This window comes from Fistularia commersonii, chromosome 36 (assembly GCF_037954325.1).
Source record: "Fistularia commersonii isolate RoL2024-O1a breed Wild chromosome 36, RoL_Fcom_v1.0, whole genome shotgun sequence".
NCBI lineage: Eukaryota > Metazoa > Chordata > Actinopteri > Syngnathiformes > Fistulariidae > Fistularia > Fistularia commersonii.
In genome coordinates, this window is record NC_141319.1 from 2,847,433 (window position 1) to 2,864,172 (window position 16,740).

The following is a 16,740-nucleotide window of genomic DNA, read 5'->3' on the forward strand; positions in this document are numbered from 1 at the left end:
AGGAAGAAGGACAGGTGCTGAGGAAAGAACATCTAACTCCAACAAAAGCCGCAGGGTGTAACACCCACCAGCTGCAGGGAGTGAAAGGGAGACGTCCCTGTCACTGCCCCGCCACCAGGAGACATTCCAGGGTTAAAGGAGTGAAACACTGACGAATGGTGGTCCCTGGCAGATGACCCTGCAGCTGGTGAACTTTTGGCTGACCCTTGGGGGCTGGAGGAGGAGTAACAAGATCAGGATCCTGGATATATATTCATATATTTATTTTTTATAGATATATATAAATTAATAATTTTTTGTTTTGCCAGTATGGAAAACAGAGCTATGTCGTCACTGATCTGGCGTTTTCTCCAGACTCCACCAAGATCGCCATTGGCCAGTCTGACAACATCATCTTTGTCTATAGAATTGGAGAGAACTGGTAGGTGCTGTACAACATTTTACTGTTAACACACTTCCAAAGCAGCCCTAGATGTGTCTTTAAGTTTTCACTTGTTTTCTTAGGGGTGACAAGAAAGCCATTTGCAACAAATTTGTTCAGACAGTGAGTACAAACAGAGCTGCTCTCACCCTCTGAAAGAGTTAAACTATGTGTGACATTGTCAAAAACACATTAAAAACAACACAATTTATTTTTCATTATTTGTGTCAATGAATATTTTATAGCCCTGTTCCTCCTGCTTTAATGGATCTAAAAATTTCCACTCATTTGATATACATAGAAAAATCTATAAAATCAATATAGTTGTATTTATTTTCATCAATATTCTTTTGTTATGTACTTTGCTTTGTCTTGCTTTTTATTATATTGTTGCTTTTTATCTAGTTGTGGAGACAAAAAGGAAAACTCAAATTTGTTACGATCTTAGGTTCTTAAGCTTAGATACAAATGTTATTCAGATTTAATAAAAGCTGTATCTGTGTTTCAGAGCGCTGTGATGCGTCTGCTCTGGCCGACAGAGAATGCAATTGTTTTTGGATTAGTGGACGGAAAGGTAAGATGGCAAAAGCGACCCATCACAGACCTTTAGCTTTATTTACACCTTTACAAACCTGAGTGGTCACCGCTTTGCTGTTTACTGTACACCCGGACACATATCACTGGCTGCTAACCAGAATTTTTAATATCTGGGTAGCTCTTTCAATTATGAAATATTAGCTGGTCATAAGAAACGTCAATTCACAGTCATCTCTGAAAGTGATCAAAAAAGCGTATCTTAAAATCAGCAAGCAATTCAGTAATATCTGTGAGAAATTAATGGAAATCAGTTAGACATTTCCTGTAAGTCTTCAAAAATGTGTCTTCAAAATTATTTATAAAAAAGGCATGGCATAAATTGGCTTGTAATGTTGCTGTCACCATCAATATCTGTTTTCCATTATATTTCAAGTGCCTTTATTCTGGAGAATCTGACACACCCTGTCTTTGTGTCCCTGCAGGTCCGACTTGCCAACACTCATACGAACAAGTCATCCACCATTTATGACACAGGATCTCTGGTCGTGTCACTTGCATCCAAGTAAATATTTCACACCCAACTAAAAGCCAACAAGTAGCTAAGAGCGGAACATCCACTTCTTCGTTTCTTCCTTCAGGGACCCATTCTGTCTCGCCTTCCTTTTGTTTTTTTACAGTTTGTCTGGAAAAGGCATCCTGTCGGGTCACGCTGACGGGACGGTGGTTCGTTACTTCTTCGATGACGGTTCGGGCGAGTCTCAGGTAATGACAACACACTTGTTGATATTTTAAGATTTTGTGTGACGTTTTAGCGAATCTGCTCTGCTTTGTGCCATTTGTATATTTTGTATTTCTTTTGAAATTATTGCTTAGAATTAGCACATTATCTCTGCAGATGTGTTTGAGAGCCAATGTTTTAATGATGTTATTTATTAACAAGTCAGAATGTTGTGATGTTTTTTTAATTCAACTGAACAATTTAGCAGTTTTTAATAGCTTTGCATTTATTGTTTTGAAATAGTAGCCTTCCAGTTGTCTGATTAACTTAATATTAATTAGCTGGCAATGAAGAATTGACTTGAATTTTAATCATTATCATCCACCATCATCTCAAAGAAACAGGTCTTAACAAATTTATCTTTATTTTTTTACATCTTTTTCAAATAATGACCTTATAGATCAGGATACAATTATATTTTTACCATATTCAATTGTCACATAATGACCTACTTCACTAGCGTCTGTAGAAATGAGGTGGGTGTCAATTGTTTTTTATTCTTTTTGAAAAACATTTGTGAATTAAAGGCTACAATATTTTTTTCTATAGAACCACGAGCCTTCTAATGAGACCTTTTTCTTTCAAAATACATTTCATTTTTTTTCTCCATTTAATATCAAAATAATGCTGAGACACACTGAAACCTCGAGTGATAGACCTCTTTTATCTCATCTAGATACCAGAGATTATATCCCAAAACTATCAGAACAAACCAACTCTCCTCCTCTTTAAATTCAATAAACACAGAACACCATCATTCCCAAGATGAAATGATCAGCCAATTTTCTTCTGTAAGGGTCCCATTAGCTGTAAACACTGTTCTTTGTGTCACAGGGGAAGCTGTTAATCCACCCTTGCCCACCCTACGCCCTTGCCTGGGGGGCCAACAGCATCATGGTTGGGGGCTGTGACAAGAGGCTAGTGGCATACACTAGAGAGGGCCACGTCCTGCAGAACTTTGACTACAGCATTGACCCAGCGGAGAAAGAGTTCACGGTGGCGGCGACCAGTCCCAGCGGTCAGTCGGCCGTATTTGGCAGCTATGACAGGTTCGTGTTTTTAGCTCTTAGCCAGAGTTCTGATGATCAGAGTGTAGTTCCAGCCAGCAAAGAGAAGATTCATGGATGTAGGCAAAGAGGACATGAAGTTGATTGGAGTTAGATGGAGGAGGTTGATTCACTGTGGTGAATCCTCTAGGTCAGGGGTCGGCAACCAGCTGCTCCGGAGCCGCATGCGGCTCTTTCATCTTGACACTGCGGCTCCGAGTGGCTTGGGAAAATAAATATAAATATTTGATTGAAGTATATTCCATTTGTGTTAATTCCCTTTTTTAGTTTTTAGTTCTGAGTTGGAAGATTATTGTGATCTTGAAATATTAAATAAAATCATATTTATTATTTTTCGCCGCTCAAAATAACGTCACACTCGCGGAAGCCGGTATACCCGCCAGCCGGTAAAGTCCCGATTTGCAGATGCTGTGCGCAGAAGTTCAGGAGCAGAAGTCCCATATACCAGGTAAAATAGATATTTATGAAGATATTTTGCAAATATTTATTTTTTATTGTTTACTGACACAGTGATTTTTTCCCGATCTAGTTTTAAAATTCAGGTCAAGGCTCCGCTAAATGCTCTGAAAGCCCAAAGCTCAAAATGTGTTCATTCCATAAATAAGATTTAATTTTCTCTGTAATACTTTGTGAATTTCTGAAGCAACACACAACACACTTATTTATACAAAGTGTAAAGGTAATAAAAAGCAACATATACCGTGGTACCTTTTTTTTTTATTTTAGACTTCAAAAAGTAATTGCGCCTCCCAGGGTTTTCTTTTCCGAGGAAACCGGGTCCAAATGGCTCTTTGGGTGTTTCGGGTTGCCGACCCCTGCTCTAGGGGGTACCTTAAAGGAAAAGAAGATAAAGAAATAAGTTTGGAAAATTGAAAAATTAGGACTCTCGTATTTAGTTTTTTTTCTTTTTTTTTGAGAAATAGTAAATACCAGAAGGGAATGTTGCTTCACGTTACTTTATAATTGTTTCAACAAAATATTGAGTAGTTTATATTTTCCCTGAGTAAGCCCTCATACAGAGACTAACTTAATTGAGATCCAATATACTCAAATTGCTTTTAGTTCCATTTCTATCATCGGCAGCTGCTGCAATAAGTCTGAATATGAGAACAAGTCAAAGGGAAGTAGAAATAAAATGTACCGGTAAACATTGTGAACCCACAATGCCATGTCGTCAGGAAAGAACCTGGCATCACAGGAGGTGGAATAGCTCAGTCAGTTGGTATTCAGGATGTGACTTGTCATGCAGGCTACGGGTGTTTAACTGGGCGCCTAGAAGAGGTGTCTGGGATGAAGCCAGGCCCAAAGAGATTCTTCACCTGTACACCATCACCAGCCTGGCCTGGAAGAAAGATGGCTCCCGCCTATGTGCTGTAATTACTCCTTTATTACTTTAAAACCAACCAGTGTCAGTGCATGTTGGAAATTAAACAAACAGTATCCTCGTGATAACGGCTTTTAGACTAATGTTCCTGTAGTTATGAGAATGCGGCCTTAATTTCACAATACTATGTGGAAATCTCATAGTTCGATCACACGCATTGGACTCGAAGAATATTTTTAATTTTGGAAAACTTGATTTAAATCATGCATTGCATGATAATATTTTTAATGGAACTTAAATTATATGTTTAAATTTCATGGAGTGACTTTTAATTTTTTTTTATTGCATTGGAATGCTTAAATGGTAAATCTAAGTAGATACCGGTAATGGAAATACATTGCTTCACAGATAAAAACAGAAGTTGTTGATAGTGTGTGCATATGTGTGGCAGGGCACGTTGTGTGGGGGAGTGGAGCTGTTTGACTGCTGCCTCAGAAGGAGCATCTATAAGAACAAGTTTGAGCTGACCTATGTGGGACTAAGCCAGGTAGGCGCACACCGCATGCTTCTGTCTTTACATCTAGCAAATCATGAGACAGGCTGAGGACACTTCTTAACAGTCTTACACACCACCTGACTTGAGCTGCAAATATGGAGAAGAAACACCTCTCTCCTTTATAAATTTGTGGAAACAGAGTTCATCTACTTTTTCAGGTTTGTTTTTCAAACAGGAACAAAAATGCATTTAATAAAACATTTAACAAATTAACATTTAATAAACTGACTGTATTGTGTGCATTGACAATGGTCCCGGGTCCTTCCACTTTCAGGTGATAGTGAGGAGTCTGTCTACAGGGACACGGGTAGTCCTGAAATCGTACTACGGTTACGAGATTGAGGAGGTAAAAATCCTCGGCAAGGATCGTTACCTGGTGGCCCATACCTCCGATACTCTGCTGCTTGGAGACATGCTAACCAACAAACTTAGTGAGGTAGGAGTTCCATCGGAGGGAATATGGTCTAAAATGGGGGGCTCGGAGGGGGGAAAGGTCACTGTTGATCATCTCATAGAAGAACCACTGCTACATTCAAGTTTCAATAGAAAGATCTTCTACACTGTTCCTTTAATTCTTGCTGATGCTCATTTATCGCACATCACACCTGACACTTTTATGCAACTGTCCCACATTTCTTCACCTCCTTTCAACGGTCTCCATTGTTCTTTACTGTTAAACATAGGTACTTAAAGTCCTCTACCTTCTTTATCTCTACTCCTAGTAGCCTCACTGTTGTAGTTTGGTCCTTCTTATTCACACACGTTTTCGGTCTGCTGGAGTCAACCTTCATTCCTCTCTCTTCCAGGGCATAGCTCCATGTCTAGATTTTCCTCCATGTTTTCACTACAGATCACAATGTTATCTACCAACATCATAGTCCATGGTGATTCCTGTCGAACCTCATCTGTCAGCCTGTCCATCTCCATTGCGAAAAGAGAAAGGGGTCAGAGCTGACCCCTGATGTAGTTTCACCTCCATCTTGAACTTCTCTGTTACACCTACGGCACATCTCACCGCTTTCCATCAGCTGTCCTGATGTCTTGCACCATGTCCTGCACCATTACCATACGTATCTGCTACTCTAAGACTACTCTACTCTGGACTTCCTCACACAGTGTCACAGTTCCTCTCTCGGCTTCCTGTCATATGCTTTTTCTAGATCTACAAAGGCACTTTGCAGCTCCCTCTGACTTTCTATGTACCTCTCTACCAGCATTCTTAAAGCAATTATTACATTTGTAGTACTCATTCTTTAAATAAAACCATACCACTGCTCAAAAATGCTCAACTCTGCCCATTCCATTACTCTTTCCCATTACTTAATTGTAAGGTTCATCAACTTTTTTTTTCCTCTATAGGAAATTCTACACATTTACAATTCTATACATCTCCCTTCTTCTTTAATCAGCATCAGCAGACTTAGCTTCCATTCCAGGTGGGATCCTCTCCCTCTCTTAGATCCTGTTAAATGATCGTCTCAAAAACTGTACAGCCACCTCTACTTGAAACTTCCATACCTTCACAGGTAGAAAGAAAGTTGCAAACTGTACTACCATTAGTCCCTCTGTGTTCCTGCCTTGGACATGAAACCTGCCAACCTCTTCTTCATCACCTATGTTGCCTACACCAATATGTCCACTGAAATCTGCAACAATTACCATTCTTTCCCCTCTGTGGATATTCTGCATCACCTCATCAAACTCACTCTAGGATTTCTCCATCTCTAACTCACATCACACCTGTGGGACATAACGACTACTTAACAAAGAACATTACACCTTCAATTTCTGGTTTCAGAAAGATATTTCCTACTCTTATTTCCCTTCCATGACCCTTATCACTACCATGGTACAAACTTTAATTTCACAAGCAGAAAAAAATATCCCGCAAAACACTGATAATGTTTTTAACCTCTTCAAGTTTTATAAGTTTTGCTTTTTGTTTTAAAATCGTTATTTTTACAACTCCTGGTGGGCCTGGTGGAGGCAGACTGGGGGCTGTATATCAGAGACCCCCACGCGAATCATTGAGTAGAATTAATTCACCAGCCTGAAAAGATGTGTGAGAGTAGGTTTTTGTAAGGACTAAAAATCAAAGCATAACTATCCACCTACCCTTGATGGGGACTCAGTGGCAGCAGGTTGCCTGGTCCTCATGGGACTGACTGGTGGTCGGGCTATTCCTGGCTCTGATGAGAAACACCATCCCTCCTTTGGCTCTGGGACGGCCAGCCTCCTGCATCCTCCGACAGGAGGCTCCTTCCCTGATACCCGAGCCTCTTCGGTTGACTCCTTCCACCATTTCAGCCGCTTCAGTCTAAAGACTACCACTCCCAAAAAGCCTCCACTCTGTCACTGGGGCAGCAGGTGACCTCAGACTTGGAGTGAGCCTTCTGTTCTCATTCCAACTGCCATGATGTGATATGGCCAATATTACCCGAATTACTTCTATCAAGAAAGTCAAATGGGTTTTTCTATAGGGACTGGGCTGAGCTGAGCCTATAGTAACAGTTCAGGTTCTTTGACCCAGTGCTTTTCATGCCTGCGGTGGTGGAACGTCCTTAACCAACTGACGTTCGTGCCCTGGTTATTAAAAACTCATGGGTTGGTGGACTTGTGCTGGTTGTAACCTCTGCATTGACATAGTGAAATGAATACCAAACGATGCGAATGTGCCTACCATGGCTGCAGTGGTGAAACGTCCTTTTACCAATTCCTGTCAAAATCTTCTTGTCGTAGCAGCTGGACTTGAATTTCTTCACTTGAAGACATTTCATGTTTCTCTCCTCATCCGAGAAGCTTCTTCCATTTAGAGCTGAAGAAGCCTCTCGGATAACTCTCTTGGAGATGTTTCACCCCTCATCCGAGAGGCTTTGTGTCAGAGTCTCCTCTCGGCAGCCGAGAGGAGACCCTGACTGGGATTAATTCGCAATTGGCGCCAGCTGCTGCTAATCAAGATCCCTATAAAGGGCAGCGGCACACTCTGCCTGGCGCCGGAGGATTGTGGATGTCCCAGACCCCTGCCAGGACCGGACCCCTACCCCGTTATGGCCGGACCCAGCCGGCCGGTGTAACATCTGATCCAGCCTTGACCCAGCCCGAGATCCTGCCTTGACCCCGTCCTGGTGAGACCCAGTCCTTCCTGCCGTCACCCCGCCTGGAACCCGTCCTGGTGAGACCCAGCCCTGTGCAACTCTGTCTTGGGACCAGGGGCTTACCAGCGACACCCTACCTGCCGTTCAATCCAAATAAAGCGCTTTCAACCCAGATTCCTGCTCTGAGGTGTGGTTCCCTGCCTGAGTCCGCCCCCCCGCTCCGTGACACTTTGTCAGTCCTGAACAAGAAGAAGCCTGAAACGGTGAAGTGTCTTCAAGTGAAGAAATTCAAGTCCAGTTGCCATGACAAGAAAATTCTGACAGGAATTCACCATAACCTGGATGACTGACAACCTCCACAGTCCTTTAACCAACTGCTGTTCGTTGCCTGGGATTACAATATCGAGGGTTGGTAGACTTGTACTGTGTGTAACTTCGCTATTGAAATAGTTGAATGAATATATTAGAAGAACAGTGTGGTGCAAACCGCAGAAGACAATGGCCTTATTAAAAGACACTGAGCTTGTCCATGGACCTATTTATCAAGATTTGTTTTCCTTCCATTTAAATTGTCTCTGCTGTGTGTCTTTTCCCAGCCTGCCTCTAGAAATGGGGGCTAAATAAATAGAATCATGTGGTTGCCAGAGCAACAAAAAACCAAGGACTGGTAACTCTTGATAGGACACTGACCTCATTTGAGCTTTCGATTGTCGCAGTACTTCCCCTGAGATCTTTCATCCTTTCCCTGCTTTGAACTGAATAAAAGACACTGGACTCACCTTGTCCTGCTTGCGGCCTGAGATCTACACACAATGATCAGCCCCAGTATTTCGCATTTACCAGAAATCGAGGCGAACTATTGGGTTTTGAATCAAAGTGCTTATTCTGCATCCTCTCTTTCAGGTGCCATGGCCTGGCTCTGGAGGGCATGAGAAGTTCTTTTTTGAAAATGAAACAGTAAGTGCCATGAAAAGCACGTCAATCTTTTCACATCGTTGCCAAGGAACTGTAGAGATTTGGGAGAAAAGAGCTTTCTCTGCCAACGTAAGGATCCTTCTGATGTACAGTATGGTCATGCGTTGTGGATTTTCAGGCGTGCATGATCTTCAATGCTGGAGAATTGACCCTGGTGGAGTACAGCAGCAACGAGGTACTGGGGTCTGTTAGGACAGAGTTCATGAACCCCCATCTCATCAGGTGCGTCCACAGCAGGCCCCACATTCCTATCACACCATGAATAATTATCTAAATTAACTCACATTGAAGGGGTCCCCATGTTGAGTGACCTGGGGAAAGAGCTTTTGGATTTCGTTCCTATGAGTGCTAAGTGGTGAGGGGAGGAAGGAAGGATGTCTACTGAATAGTGTTATTAAGTGGAAGTCACAAGTTTTCTTGTGCAACATTATGTCTGATTAAGTTCATGATGGGTGGGACAGACAAATACAAATAAAATACTTTTGCATTTATGTGAATTCATCAAAAAAACTGAATCTGACCATTACAGAAATTTAACCCTCTTATTATGTTAAGGGTCAATTTGACCCATTGGGTCAATGGGTGAAATGGGTCAAATTGACCCTTAACATAATAAGAGGGTTAAATGAAAAGTAATAAAAAGGGGTCTCTTTGCTTTGAGTCTTAAGAGAAGGTCAGAATTTTATATAAGAAAGAAAACATTTTATTTAATACTCAAAAGACATGGAAAAGTATATACACATACACAAAAAATGGTGAAACCCCACCAAAAAAACGATGAAAATAAAGAGACAAGGTGGTTAAAAAAAATGAATCATTCTGTCTGATGATACATTTATTACAAAGAAATGTTCTCAATATTTTTTTGTTAATCAAAAAAATGCTGCTTGGAAGAAAGTTGGAAATTCATTTGGACTGATTTATGTCAGTTAAATACTTATAATTCATTTTCCCAAACCACTCTGAGGCGCAGTGTAAGGATGAAAGAGCTGCATGCGGCTCCGTAGCCGCAGGTTGCCGACCCCTGATCTGGAAGGGACATAGATAAGGAGACTTGGTGGTGGAATGAGGAAGTACAGGAGTATATACAGAGAAAGCGGCTAGCAAAGAAGAAGTGGCACACTGAGAGGACTGAAGAGAACAGACAAGAGTATAGGGAGATTCAGCATAAGTTAAAGATTGAGGTAGCAAAGGCAAAGCAAAGGCCGTACGATGACTTGTATGCTCGGTTGGACAGTAAGGAGGGAGAGAATGATTTGTACAGGTTGGCGAAAGAGAGAGCTAAAGATGGAAAGGATGTACGACAGGTCTGGGTTGTAAAGAATATTGAGGGAATTGTATTAACAGATGCCAGAAGAGTAATTGGAAGATGCAAAGAGTACTTTGAAGAGCTGATGAAAGTGGAAAATGAAAGAGAGGCAAGGGTAGATGAGATGACTATTGTTGACCACAAAGTAGCACAAATTGGTAAAAGTGAAGTGAGGAAGGCATTGGATAGGATGAAGAGTGGAAAAGCAGTTGGTCCTGATGATATACCCGTGGAGGTGTGGAAGTGTCTAGCAGAGGCAGCGGTAGAGTTTGTGACAAGATTATTCAACAGGATCTTAGAGATCTTAGAAGATGCCTGAAGAATGGAGATGAACTGTGATGGTGCCTATTTTTAAGAATAAGGGGGATATGCAGAATTGCGGCTACTATGGAGGGATAAAGTTGATGAGCCATACAATGAAGTTATGGGAAAGAGTAGTGGAAACAAGACTGAGAGCAGAAGTCAGCATTTGTGAACAGCAGTATGGCTTCATGTCTAGAAAGAGTACTACAGATGAGGTTGTTGGTGTGAGCGAGGAGGATACAGAGAATAGGGTGAGATGGAGGAGGTTGACTCACTGTGGCAATTCCTGAAGGGAAAAGCCAAAAGGAGAAGAAGACGACTTCATTTTGAGTCAGAACTTTAATTTTTGAGGTATGAAAAGTTAGTGAATCCTTGGGGGGGGGGGGCAAACCCTTTTGAGTCTAGGAAATCCTTCAATACCAAAAATATTATGTAACTTAATCCTTCAACATTGTTGTTAAAAGATTTTGAATTTTGTCTCCCTGCACGTTCGGTACCCAGTAGGTGGGAGTATTGAGCTGAGCAGTTGTTTCCGAGGCAGGGGCAGTGATTGTCCTGTTGGATGGATCACACCCCTGTTTCTGACCTGTCAGAAATGTTGAGTGGTGACTGGATCATGGCCAACAGCTTCTCCCAAGATACTTTGACATGCTCTAAGATTCTCTGAGATGCCAGGAGCTCCCTGAACAAGAGCATCCTGGGATTTCAGGGATGACAGCTGAGTGCAAACAGGGCTAACCGACAGGGTATTTTGAACTGAGTGTGTTTATAATATGAGCTGTCCTACTGCTAATATAAGGCCTTGTATATGTCCAGTGTGCGCATAAATGAGAGGAAGCAGAGAGGAATTGAAGAAAACAAAAAGATGGCCTACCTGATTGACATCAAGACCATCTCCATTGGTAAGAGTGTGAGAGTGAGTGTGTGTAATCATCACATGACTTTTTACCCTAAATAAACAGCTTGATTAGAGGTCAAAGTTTACGTGTCCGTCTGTAAATTTTAGTATCTCTGGTATTTTATGATGAAATTACGGAAACGATTTCTAAGAAATAATAATGAATATTTACTATCATTTAATTGCTTTACTTTCTATTTGACTGGTTATTTAAATTGAATTTTAGCACATTAAACAATTCGTTTAGGACAGCATTATGTTGACAAATTAAAAAAGGGCTTCAAAAACAAAACAATTCCAATCAATTGAAAAAAGAACCTAAAATGTCAAGTTGCAATACATTGCAAGTGGATTTTATTGTACAAATAGAATCGAAAACAGGGCTGTTGGTTTGGCAGTAACTTAATATCCTGTTTAAAGCTCTAAAAGATAGTCAAGCATTGATTAGTTCTTTCACAGAAAATTAACCAAGTGTTAACCTATGACACACTATTGATATTTATTTCCCTTTTTAAGGGGAGGAGGAAAAAAGAAATTTAGATATGGCGCATTTTGAAACTTTGACAGGCCTTTTTATTGCCATGTTTTTGACACTGTCCAGATTGAATGATTAATAGAGAATTTAATGAATTTGTAATGAAAGTAATCTTTATATGTGGCTCTACTCCCATGCATTATTAAAAGAATATATCAGTGCCTTTCCTCAGTTGAACTCATTCATCCCAAATATACTTTAAATTGTTGTTAAGTCAGGCTTTTAATTTGTTTGAGTGAAAATCAGTGACTCTGCAATAATAAATTGTTAATGTTAATCATCAGTCTTTGGTCGTATAGATTGGCAAATGGCCTCTATCTGAAGTTTCGTTTTTTCCTGAAACATGATGGTGTTTCCTGATTTTTGTTTTGTTTGCATCATCAGAGTCACATATATTTTCCATCAGGAGGACCTGATGTCAGTAGACTCACATCATCTTGATCCCACCACACCTGTTATTTTGTAGTGGAAAAACAGCTAATGCTAATTAAGTTATCTTATCTTTGGAAAGACATTAGCCAGATACATCTAACTATTCCTTCAAGGTCTCAGGGCATTGTCTTGTTTTTGACTTGTTCTGTTACAATTCGGCTGCAAAGGTCAGCTTTCAGGATCAATCTCAGTTGCATGAAGGATGGAAGAGCCGTGTGTACAGATGGTCACCATTGACAGCCTTAAAAATCCTCCAAAATACCTCACCTTGTGCAGAAATGTATGATCATATTAAACACTTGAACGTTGTGTGTGTCCCCATCAGTGGACCTGGTTGGAGGCTACAACCTGGGTACCATCAGCCACGAGTCCAAGATCGACTGGCTGGAGCTCAATGAAACCGGACGCAAGCTGTTGTTCAGGGACAAGAAACTACGGGTGAGAAGGAAATCTCTGAGGACTTGAGTTATTGGCTGAGGGGGAGGGCTGTAGTTGGGGGTCCATGGACCAATAAAGTAGCTAGTTGAAGAATTGTGATTATTTGAAGTTGTAGCCACATTATCTGGGTTTATATAATTTCTAATTACAATTGTATAATGTTAAGGATTTTTTGAAGCTCATCTTTTTTAAGCTGAGGCGTTCAAGGAGGATTTTCTTAAATGTTCGGATTTTGCCCTCAAAATATTAATGGCTTAATGTTCTACATCTAATGGTTTGGCAGAGGTTAACAGTGTCAACACTAGAAAATTAATAAAATACAAGCATTTATCCAAAGAGGGGAGGCAACATGAATCAGTGCCAAAAAGATTGGTTGAGTCAGAAGGCCTTCATTCGTTGCATGCAATTTTTCATGCAGTTACACATACAGCACAACATAAGCGAATTTTGATCATTGCATTTAACCCATCATGGATGAACCATGAGCAGCAGGCAGTTACTTGCTAGTGCCAGGGGAGCAGTTAGGGGTTCAGTGTCATGCTCAACAACACTTTTACAGGCTAGGAGGAGTGGGGGATTTCGAATAGGGAATGTTTGGCTCCAAGGACTGCTCTAACCCAAAGAGCGAGGTCTTTATTTTCTTGAAAATGGGCTGAAATTCTCTGGGTTTGGTTCAATTGCTGTGGTTTTTGAAAATCATGCCCTATTTCTCAGAGAATTCCTTTACTTGATGTATTGATGTTGGTGTGACTGAGGGATGAACTGGCACCATTGCAGCTGCTGAGGGTCAAGATATCATCAACCTTTTGCAAGATGTTTACTATCTAGTGAAGAAGAACTGGATTTTGTACCGGTACATATAATTATTGTGTTTTATTAAAAATCCAGACATACATTAACAAAAAAATGTGACCAAGTATGCCCAATCTTTCCTCATCTACACCTGGCAATTGCTGCTAGTTAGCATGCTAACACAACACTTCGGCTAAGCAGCTTCAATTGCAAAGCAAATTATTAAAGCACTGTTCCACTTTGGTGATCATAGATATTTCACCGCATCTACTAGCCTCATTATTTTCCTCTTTTTTTTAAATTCTAAAATGAAAGAGAATAGCATGTAGTTGCAGCAGTGAGTATTTTGGAGCTTTTCTAGACATTTAAGATTGAGAACGAGAGTGACAGGAAGCTGCTGTCTGTCATCGCCCCAGGTTGTGACACGGGCTAATGGTCAAACCCTGGGGCTTGAAACACAACCCTCCAAAAAATCTGGCAAAGCTTGTGGAATCTAACCCTTTTTTTATCTTACATAGATTCTGTCTTCTCTTAAAGGAGGTGTTCATGTTGTTTTACTGGCTAACTAATATATTTGTTGCTATACCTATACCTTCTCACATTCCAATCCAGATGTTACCACAAAACATGCTTTTTTTTGTCCCCAGTGAACGAAACCCCAATTAGCATAACAAACCCTTTAGACCTAGTTTCTCCCGATTACTTTTTACTTTTCATGCCACCATAATCTAGACCCGCCCCAAACCCTGGTAGTTATATTCAGAAACTCCTCACAGGTCATTAGTTCTGAACTGAATAAGCCTCTTGGATGAGGGGTGAAACATCTTTAAGTGAAGAAATTCAAGTCCACTTGCCACAACAAGAAGATTTTGACAAGAATTCACCATGACCTGGATGACCTCCACAAACATATTTGTTTCAACACAATGATTTCACTCTATAATGATATAATACTCAAATTGCTGTTGTTTTGCCAGTTGCCTAACATTAATTGACAGGTTTATGTCTCCACTTTTGTTTTTTGAAAGATATTTGACACATGAAAACATTCTCAAACAGCGTTGATTTCTTCCTGCATTTCTTATAGAACAGATAGAAAGAACTGATGATAAAAACAATAATAATAATGATAATAATTTACCCTTTATTATACCCGTGGTGAAATTCGTTCTCTGCAATTAACCCATCATGGATGAAGCATGAGCAGTAGGCTGCTGTCGATCAGCGCTCAGGGAGCAGTTAGAGGTTCAGTGTCTTGCTCAACAATGCTTCGACATAGGAGGAGCCAGAAATTGAACCAGGAATGTTCGGTTCCAAAGATGATCACTCTGCAAATATGCCCTCCCCAGCTTCACCTGTACGACATTGAGGGTGCAGTAAAGACCACGGTGCTGAGCTTCTGCCCCTACGTCCAGTGGGTTCCTGGCAGTGATGTTGTCATAGCCCAAAATAGGGGGAACCTCTGTGTCTGGTACAGCATTGACAGTCCGGAGAGTGTTACCATGTTCTCAATCAAGGTGAGGCTTCGCCATCAAGTACTGATTGACTGCCAACATATACACTCACACTCAAAATATTCTTCCAGGGCAGGAAATTTAACAGACTCAGTCATCATTCTGTTCTGAAAAAAAAAAACACAGTAACAAAAAAATGTTGTTTTTCAAGTTTCCTGAGTTTCCTGAATTTCTTGCTAATTTGTTACTGTCATAAAGGTTAATTTTTTTTTCCTAAAATCATTTTCTCAAATATTATTTTAATTTATAACTAATTGTTCATATAATAAAGGTGTTTTTGTGACTTCTTTGTCACTCAGATATTCAAGAGAATATTTTTGAGTCTTTCAATTTTTTTGGGGGGGGGAGAAAATTCAAACTTATATCTTTGACCTGTTATTACATGAGCTACCAGTTAAATTCATCTCCCAAACCAGTCACTGAGTGCTGATCTCTGATTTTCAGGGAGACATTGTGGACCTGGAGAGAGCAGAGGGGAAAACAAACGTGATTGTGACGGAGGGTGTGAGCACGGTGTCATACACATTGGACGAAGGTCTGATTGAGTTTGGGACGGCTGTGGACGACGGCGACTACGACAGGTGAGCAACACTGTCAACATGCTTCTTGTGTAGGAGGTAGATGACTTGAACATCCATCCACCCATTCCGGGCGCCTCCTCTCCTGGGTCACATTGGGCCAGATGTCCTTTTGTCAGGCAGCTTCCTCCTGCTCCCTTTGAAGGGTTTCCTTGCCACTCTCAGGACAGCTGGGGTTCTAGCCCCCTCAGTGACTTGTATGATTTCAAGACCCTAGAAGATTCATCCTCCTTTACCAGATACTTCAAGAAAACTGACTGCCCTTGTTTCAGAGCCACAGCCCAATGCGTTTCCTGTTTCCCAATCTGGCGGCGAAAGTAAGCCAAGTTTCACTGCAGGCAGCTGTAATTAACTGAGACTCCATCCTGTTGGCTGCTGCCGAGCAGCTGTCAGTGACTTCATCTAAAAGAGAAACAACTGCAGAGGAAGCTTTTCATCTCAGAAAAGTCAATATACACAGGGAGACTCCACACAGAAACTCCTCACTGAGAGGTCTCCTGCTTGGACCCGAACCAGGGTCCTTCGTGTCCTGAGGCTGAAGCACTAACTACTGCGCCATGCCGCCTTATCTATTGTTTTGTATGACTTGGGATTTATTGATTGGGGAGGAAAGTTACTTAAAGGCTAGAATGTAATTTGCGTGTGTGTGCGCGTGTGTGTGTGTGTGTGTGTGTGTGTGTGTGTGTGTGTGTGTGTTTATTTCTTTACAGAGCCACTGCCTTCCTAGAAACTCTGGAAATGACAGCAGAGACTGAAGCCATGTGGAAGACGCTCAGCAAGTTGGCTCTAGAGGCACGCCAGCTTCACATTGCAGAGAGGTCACTCAAACGTGCACACACGAACCCACACACCTACACACACACAAAAACGACCTTCAAACCTAAGGCCTGTAGAATAATTCTTTTTTTGCCAGTTTTTGTAACAGAATGAAGATATTAAAGTCACCTTCGTCACCTGGAATGTAAACTCACTGCAAACTCACACACATACAAACGCACATGCAGCAGATGGCCACATCCCTGCCTGACCTTATCCTTTAACTTCATTAATCACCAACTGCTCTTATTTTTTTTCTTTCAATTTTCAAGCATTTGCACTCTCTCTCTGCATCTTTTTCTTCCTCGGTATTTTGGGAAACTTTTCCACATTTGAATTCTCTTTAATAATTCACGACCCGCTCTACGGCCT

The 16,740-nt window shown here is 41.0% G+C and overlaps 1 protein-coding gene across 2 annotated transcripts in view; it reads left to right on the forward strand.

Moving 5' to 3' along the window:
- ift172 (intraflagellar transport 172) overlaps positions 1–16,740 on the forward strand; it is a 53,148-nt gene that overhangs the window by 6,264 nt on the left and 30,144 nt on the right. The window contains exons 3-18 of one of the 2 annotated variants that reach the window (XM_086143351.1): positions 309–421; positions 505–544; positions 930–995; positions 1,441–1,520; positions 1,636–1,720; positions 2,571–2,785; positions 4,053–4,176; positions 4,579–4,674; positions 4,958–5,119; positions 8,682–8,735; positions 8,872–8,975; positions 11,182–11,267; positions 12,556–12,668; positions 14,810–14,977; positions 15,419–15,555; positions 16,263–16,370. In XM_086143351.1, the coding sequence (XP_085999477.1) occupies positions 309–421; positions 505–544; positions 930–995; positions 1,441–1,520; positions 1,636–1,720; positions 2,571–2,785; positions 4,053–4,176; positions 4,579–4,674; positions 4,958–5,119; positions 8,682–8,735; positions 8,872–8,975; positions 11,182–11,267; positions 12,556–12,668; positions 14,810–14,977; positions 15,419–15,555; positions 16,263–16,370 (1,751 nt within the window). The remainder of the gene's footprint in view (positions 1–308; positions 422–504; positions 545–929; positions 996–1,440; positions 1,521–1,635; positions 1,721–2,570; positions 2,786–4,052; positions 4,177–4,578; positions 4,675–4,957; positions 5,120–8,681; positions 8,736–8,871; positions 8,976–11,181; positions 11,268–12,555; positions 12,669–14,809; positions 14,978–15,418; positions 15,556–16,262; positions 16,371–16,740) is intronic. The other variant, XM_086143352.1, reaches the window with a different exon arrangement.